The 8,542-nt window shown below is 32.3% G+C and overlaps 2 protein-coding genes across 4 annotated transcripts in view; one reads left to right on the top strand and one right to left on the bottom strand.

Moving 5' to 3' along the window:
- LOC126856666 (galactose mutarotase-like) overlaps positions 1-6,589 on the bottom strand; it is a 138,254-nt gene extending 131,665 nt beyond the window's left edge. The window contains exons 1-4 of one of the 2 annotated variants that reach the window (XM_050605395.1): positions 6,493-6,589; positions 5,867-6,202; positions 5,453-5,501; positions 3,421-3,454 (exon numbers count right to left, since the gene is read on the bottom strand). In XM_050605395.1, coding sequence (XP_050461352.1) covers positions 3,421-3,454; positions 5,453-5,501; positions 5,867-5,897 — 114 coding nt within the window. In that variant the 5' untranslated portion in view covers positions 5,898-6,202; positions 6,493-6,589. Of the gene's footprint in view, positions 1-3,420; positions 3,455-5,452; positions 5,502-5,866; positions 6,453-6,492 lie in introns of those variants that run through there. The other variant, XM_050605396.1, reaches the window with a different exon arrangement.
- Positions 6,590-7,880: 1,291 nt separating this feature from the next.
- The window catches only part of LOC126856661 (protein capicua homolog), a 78,740-nt gene continuing 78,078 nt past the window's right edge, over positions 7,881-8,542 (top strand). For both annotated transcript variants that reach the window (XM_050605386.1, XM_050605385.1), the window contains exon 1: positions 7,881-8,421. The gene's annotated coding sequence lies outside the window, so the exon portion shown is untranslated. The remainder of the gene's footprint in view (positions 8,422-8,542) is intronic.

Genomic DNA, 8,542 nt, shown 5'->3' with positions numbered 1-8,542 from the left:
TTTATTTTAGTAAATTTTTTTAAATACTAACTTTAAATTTTTGTGTATTAAAATTTTGTAATTTCAAACCTTGAATAGAGTGATAAACTGTTGTAAAGACTAAATTATAAACTTTTATAATTTAATTTAAATTTAAATTTATATTTTACAATGGTCCATTGTTACTCGCACATGCATGTTCAATGAATTAACTCGTACAACTTTTAATATTTGTAAAGAATCTCAATTCATAAACTTAGAATCTCAAAAACACGTAGAAAACATAAACTCTTGTGTGTGTTAAAAAGGTCCTAGAAAATCCCAACAATTTTTTTTATCCCTGACAGAAACATTCTATCCTGAAAGAGTTCATGTCATTTTGACGGGGTATCCCGCCAAAAGACGTAATCAATAGTTACACGTCACGGCGGCATTGTTAATTCGAACGGTGACTGGATAAAAAGGGCCCGTAAACTATACAGTAGCCCGCGGCGAGTGATAACAAGATACCAGCCGCGAGAACAGTGATTAGGGACCCTCGTGCATGCCCCTTCGGAACGACAAACTGACAATTTTCACCTCATCGTTATCCACTCGAGAGGCATGTCCATTGTTTCTCATCCCAGAAGGATCATCTCAAGCGCCCTTTCGTCGAGGGCATGCGTGCTTCTGCGAGCAGGAAGCGTGAACAAGGATACCAGGATTCTCTCCCTGTCCCGGAACTAACTCCTGACATATCTCGGGAGATGCGCGGAGGTGGCTACCTTCTCATTAAATCCATTATACCAAGTGAACGGCGATGAACTTGACCTGCCCGCCGCCGCCGTCAGACCGGCTTAGACGGATCGTTTAGGTGGAATCTAAATCATCTCTGCCTTCCCTTTCCCTTTTCCGATTCCCGCTGCCCGAAAACGCGCTCGACCGCGTCACCATTCCTGACCGACCTCTCACGACTTCATTAGTACACCGGCTTACTTTGGAATGCATGAGATTTCGGATATCAGGAATTAGGGAAGTATGCGTACAACCTCCAATAATACAATTACTGTATGAAATATCGCCATCTGATATCGCCAAGAAATAAGATAGATTAAGTATAAATAAGATAAAAGAAATTTTTTAACAATGATAAAATTTATAGATATTATAAAATTATATATACAATATGAAAAGAAACACAGAGATTTATAATTCCCTATTAATATCATTTAACTGTTAGAAGATTTTATAATTGTTGTGAAAATAAGATTGAAAATATTAATTGTTTTCATTATTAATTCCAAAAAATTAATATTTTATTACAATCTTAAAAAATATCAAAAAAGTTATTGTAACAGAGTATTAATTGTTAAAAACTTTTCATTTGAAAACTTTCAAACTAGTCTGTTTTTTAACTATTATTCATATTATGTTAATTGGCATTATTTCTATTTCATCATTCGCTGTTACGAAAATCATTAATCTCCGCTAATAAAATGCTCAATTTAATTATCGCTTACGCATTTCGGCGAATAATAATATCAAAGAAAAAGATATATATATATGTATATATATATATATATATATATATATATATATATTTCGATAATTATTGATTGTAATTTGTTAATCGGCATCATGACATTATCTGATTATCATTTACTGTCATTCAATCGCCGTAGGAATGCATTAATAAAACAGTTATTAATTTGATTACAGATTACATTTAGTCAAATTTTCCTGGCAATCAGATTCGATGACCGGACGAATTTGCGCGTCTAATAAAATTAATATATTCCAGGATAAATTTTCATTCGACAAGATATGCGCTTGTTCACCGTTTATTATAATTCGTTAATCAACACATTCGTTATTCAATTATTTTTAAATAATGCTGTTTGAAAATATCCGTGCGTTCAAATTCACATACAGACAATAACAAAGTCATTAAATTAAATATAAGTTATTTCATCAGCGTGTACTCAACATCAGTGTCAGTAAGCTTTTTTGTATTATTCATCAAAAGAAGATACCAAAACCGGCTTCTCATTAAATTGATTATATAAGGAGTAAACCTCGTCATGAGTGGCAAAAGCAAGACCGTTTAGTGCGAGTGATTGTGAGTCATTTCGAGCTCTTTCATTCTCATCTTCCAACCGCGCAAAACTTAAGTAAAATATCAATTTCGAATCTGTAAACTTAATGTAATTTGTTAATTATTTCGATGTATCAACTGATGCTTCTTAAAGCAATTATTTCTTTTTTTCTGTCAAACTGTTAAAATATTGATCAAACCTTTTTAAAAAGCTTTGTATACTAAGCTATGGATTTTGAAATTCCCCGGTCTATCCGACTAGATCGGTGGAACTACACACGGCTAGATGGATCGTTAGATCAATGTATCCATAGGTCCTCCCTGTGTTAGCTTTGTTCCCGTTGGATACTCTACGCTTCTCCACAAACAGAGAGCTGTGTCCGATTCATAAACTGCACAATGACATTCCGAATTGAAGGCCCGGATGCCAGAACCAAGGCACACACAAGTTCACTTTTAAAGAAGTTATTTACCACCTTGTGTTCACTGAATAATAGCCCGTCTCAATTGACGCAGAGAGCACCCAGGCATTCCCAGATAACATAACAATGAGAAAAGTAAAATGAAGTTCTAGGTTTATATGTGAACAGAGCTCGCCTTTGCATTGATCAAAATACATCGCCAGTAACAAAACTGCAGCAGTTTTAATACGAATTCCTTTCACCGTTCAATTCAATAATTATATCTCTTGTATCTCGAGATTATATATTTTAACCTTTTCCCATATTCAAAAGAAAAAATAAATGATAAACCCTAAGCAACTGAAAATGTTGATACATAGTAAATACTAATCATAGCCCTTCCTCCAAAGAATAGAATGACACTGATTGATCAATATAGTATTTAGTACGTATTAAAGTTTATCGGTGTAAACAAGGTCAACGTGACAGAGTTTACTGGACCTGAATTTTTAAAATTAAACATAATCTTGGAAATAAATAGCGTTTCGTGAAAGATTAACGAATTATCGCTTAATTTCGACGCAAGGAACAACTGTTGGCCCCTGTTGGCTACTGTTTGTCGAATAATTATTTTCGGTACAAACGAAACAGGTGCCGTTATTCAGACAAGTCAATCGTCGCCGGTGGCAGCAAACCACCGACGGTTGTGTTGCGCAAACATTCGCGAGGGCCTACACATAATGATTGCAAGCTACCAACCATAACCGGCGGCATCGTTCCCCGTCTCGCAGGCTTCGTGTTTGCGTATCGATTGCACGCATGCACAGCCATAGAAATCATTCGTGACGTCAGTATTGCGATAACGCTACTGTTGGTACCTACTATTACTAATTAATTCTAAAGTTGCTTTCCTATCAACTCGTAACGATCATTATGTTAGCAAACTTAACTTAATTTGGTACTTACTTGCTTTTCTTCATCATAGGTGCTCCTTTTATTGCTGCACAATATTTTTGAGTATAATAAACAATATCGGAATTAATTTACAATATTTTAAACATTAGGCTTTTAAATACGCTAATAATAATCGTTGTGGTTACGTATAAATAATTGTAAAAACGCGCGAAAATATTATTAAATTTTCACATAATGAGTACGTTGTAATTTACGTCGGCAAATATTGACATCGCGAAAGTTCGATCACGACGCATCATTTCGATGACACGTGTGTGATAATTCGAATTGGGTGCAGAATTTCGCGCAAACTCGTCTGTGAAAAAAAAAAGTGTCAATCGCCGCGACCCTGAACAACCACTTGACGCAGGTAAATCATCAGTTTTTACTAAATTGAGCGATCGTTGAACCGATTTCGTTCAACGTAACTGTCTCGTTTTTATTCCCGCATATGAGTCATTGTGTTCAATGGAACGTATAATATATTTTAACAATAATAACAACAAAAATATAAATTATTATTTTTCTTTCCGTGAACTTGTTAATTGTCGAGTTTCTTTTCCGTACCTCTGTATATAAAGAAAATTATAATTTATACTAATATATTTCGCTCAAACAATAATACAAATCTTATTTTCATCATTTAAGCAAATCATTATTATATGTACATATATTTATTTATTTTTGTATTAGTTCTAATATTGTCTTCCACAAATAAACATAAATATATAAATATATAAAATTATAATATCATCCATTGATAATATTTATAACATGTATAACGCTGAAAAGCATTACATCTTTTTCAATAATATTTATAAATACGCTTTTAAAGGAATAAATAAATTTATCTGAATAATTTGTAAATTGGCGATGTTTCAAATATATAAAATGAGTTTCAATGATTTGAGGACTTTTCTCGAAAATGAAATTAATATTGATAACCCGAGCATGTATTATTAATAAATAAACTCGTGTCATCATATAAGTATTAATTAATTCGTCAATAATTAATAACACAGCAGTGCCTCCAAATAAATAAAATTATATATACGTTTTCAATAATCCGATTATATTTTTCCAATAAATAAAATTAGCTTCAGTTATTTGACGGCGTTATCAATCAAAACAAATTTAATATAGGTTCCCTGAACACGTTTATATAATGGATAAAACTGATATTAACGCATAAACGTACTTTCAATAAATAAATTCATTGATTGCTTGTGTGAGAAACACGCTTGTCGAATAAATAAAATTATCTTCAATATATTATTATTCATATATAATTAATTTTGTCTCGCTGACGCTTTTCCACTAAATAATTTTAACTTCAAATAATTTTAACTTCAAATTACTGAGGCCTGAGATTTTTTTATAATGAATCTTTTTATGATAAATATTGATAACACTCTGAAAAGTATATTTCCAATAAATAAATTTACACAAATAACATTAATTTGATCACAAAAATAATATTAATTTAATTTATTAAGAAAGAAGTTTATGCTTTCCAGAGTTAAATACTTTTGTACATTTATAAGTTTTTTTGTATTTATTTTAAGATAATGGATTTAATTATTAAAATACAAGTATAGGTTGTAAAATTTATATCTTTCATTTTTTGTTCAATTAAAAAAATATATATATAATACAATAAAAATTGCAATAATAAATAATATACAAAAATTCTGTTATTCTATTATTAAAAAAAAAGAAAATTAGTATTCTAATAATATTTTTGTGAGTACTGTTTTATATATATTAATGCAAATATATTTCATTATTTCCAAAATTTTACATAGAAACAAAATTAAATGTTTCATTAATAAAAATGTGTTATTTAATATAGTAGTAATAAGTAAATTTAATGTAATTAAAAAATAATGTATTGATTTGAATTCAAATCCATTTATTAATTAGAAAAATAGAAATGTTTTTTGATAATTTTATTATCTATCGTTTTTGCATTAATCCATTACCTTAAAACTAGGTAATAAAAAATGATGAGACTCACTACACAATAATATTGATATTGACTCACCATAACATGTAAGTTATATGTGAAACTCGGTGCATTACCAGGAGTTGATCTATAAAAACAATGTAAAAAAATTAATTTTATTAATTTGCTAATAAAAGGCACCAAAATTAATTTACATTAATCCATACACCATTGAAATGGTGTATGGATTAAACAAATTTATAATCTCTGTCTGAGAATATGAACGGATATATATATATATATATATATATATATATATATATATATATATATATATGTATGTATGTATCTCCGTTATATATATATATTTATTTATTAGACATTATAATGTATTCGAGTCAACAATGTTAACTGCCTATCAAGACGCGATGAATGCGTGATTCGACGACGCTAAATCATCCTAAACAGGTGAATAATTAGTCACAAGAGTAACGAATAAAGGGATTTACTCACCACAATTTCCTTCTCTCTCAATCATCGTCATCTCTCTCCTCTGAACACTCGCTCGCGTACTCGGATACGAATCACTCAAGAAAACACGGCCGATTACAATCGATCGAACGCCCGCGACTTTATATGGCTTATCTCGATCCGATATAACGCGAAACGAAATCGTGCGTCACTTTTACAACGGCACTCTCGCATACACGATGCATACACGATTTTCGAAACACTCGACGCTGACTTCGCACCGGTAACGATAACGAGAGGACTAGTAATATGTCAAAAAACGCGGAAAGTTTGCGGCAAACAATGACGTCACGAGCTTCGCCACTGTCACTCGGAACGCTGTAAAAAAAGAGAAATAATACACAAACGTAGTAATAAAAACGTCACTTTGTCAATGTATCGAGTATTTTGACGTGATAAAAAATCGTAATTGACAGTAGACTGAAAGAACTACACACATGCGGTGACACTAATCGATATGAATCCAATGTTGATCACTAATCGCGCATCTTAATTAACACGACGCGACATCTTCGATGTGTATCGATCGCGATTCAAACAAATAAGCGACGAGTCTTAATAAATAGAATATATATCGACGGACATTGCGCCTTTTATGCAATACGTACCGGTTACGGGATTTTGTTAATTACAGTCGTCCGTGCTAATTAATCCGTCGCTGTTTACACGCGGGACTTCGATTACGAAAACGACGAGAGATGCGACGCGACGTGTCTCCGCGCCAAGTTGACATAACACCCGATTTCCAATACTATTGTGACGAATGAAAATTACTAGATATTAAAAAGCACGAATCTATCATTGGATCTGTCATAGACGCGTAAAATATATATACAGAAAATCAATCAATCATTCGTCTAGTGCGTAGGAGGTAGCAATATGACAGCTTTTACGTTAAATACTTGTGATGGAATTTCTTTATGCATACGCATTGTGTATATCTATGTATTATATCTCTATGAACATTTATGGATAGACTTTTACGATTATGTTTTAAGGTCATTGCACGTTAAAAAAATTTTAGTCGTAATCATAAGGCCATAAGAAAATTGACCAATCACAATCAAACATTCTAAAACATAATAAGAATGTTTGAACTGTGATTGGTTGATTTATGGTTTACGGCTTTACGATTACGACTAAAATTTTTTAACGTGTAATGACCTTTAAGATGGCTAATATTTTGACTACAATAAAACGATAACATATTCGATTATAAATCAATAATATTAATATAATATATAATAAAATATTAATTTATAATATATAAATTCTTATAAATATAACGATCTGATGTACATATATCGTACATCATGCTCAATTATATACAGTTAATAAAAAGGGAAAAAAATATTAATAAATTAAAATTAAATAAAATTAAAATTAAAATAAAATAAAATATTGTATATTTTTATATAAATTATATTATTCTACAACGATAATTAAAATATTATTCATTAATACTTTATTTTATAAGAAATATTTCGACAAAATTTTATGGATACTCCGCTTAATATTAAGCCCATATCAGACTATATATTAAAAATTAAAGATTAAAGATCGGAATTTGACTAATCACAACAAAAAGAAATCAAATTTCTTTGTCCTGATTGGTCAAATTTCAATCTTCGATCTCAATGCATAGTGATAAGGACTTAACATACGCTTCGATTAACCAGCCTGAAAGAACAAGTCTTCTGATTGGTCAACCAAAGACGCTTTTGAAGCACTGATAATGTCAAGTGACGAACACCCTATATTTTATGTTTACGAAATTTATAATACTTTAAGGTTTTTGTTGTCGAAAACATGGAAGAAACTAAACTTCACTTCCAAGACATATATATTGACGTTACAGTGAATTTATCGCGATTAATTATATTCGAGTTGAAATACGGCATTAGAGTGGATTTTTTGGTTTCGTCTCTTCATAGGACGTCACGGGCGACACGCGCGACGCTCTTTGTTTATTTTGTTTCGGGCGGTCATACGTCGTATGTCGCATCACGCGCGATCTCGTTCGCACTCAAGTGACACATCTCGCCGCGATCGAGAGCGAGTCGTATTAAGGGAATGGATTTGGAGTAAATACGATAGTAATTGATGATATCCGCGATACGCGTGTAGCGTAATTAGTGCTCGAACGCATTCTCGCGACGTTCGATCGTTCACGGCGGTTGACAAGCGACGCGAAGTCATGTCAGTGCCGATCGATGTGAAGTTATCGCGTGTAATTTTTCGAATTTTCCGTAGACGCATCTCGTGCTCTAACGAACGAAAATCGTGTGTGCGAATATCACGGCATTTATTTATATCGGCTCGAAATATTATACAAAGTGGCGAGTGACATGTCACGTGTGTGTGTGTGTGTGTGTGTCGCGATTAATCGTGTAATCGAGCGCGATCCGAGTCTCCTTCGTATATTGAGTGAATATAACCTTATATCGTGAGTGCGCCGAGTAAAACTGTTCTTTACCCCTCGAAATCGTATCTAGGAGAGTTGACGACAGCGGCGATCGAGCGAGAAGGAAATTGTGGTGAGTAAATCCATTTATTCGTTATACTCTGGTGACTAATTATTCACCTGTTCGGGATGATTTAGCGTCGTATTCATCTATGTCAACTGCGACAGGCAGTTAACATTGTTGGCTGCGAACA

The sequence above is a fragment of the Cataglyphis hispanica genome, chromosome 19, assembly GCF_021464435.1.
Source record: "Cataglyphis hispanica isolate Lineage 1 chromosome 19, ULB_Chis1_1.0, whole genome shotgun sequence".
NCBI lineage: Eukaryota > Metazoa > Arthropoda > Insecta > Hymenoptera > Formicidae > Cataglyphis > Cataglyphis hispanica.
This window is presented reverse-complemented; position numbering and strand designations above follow the sequence as displayed.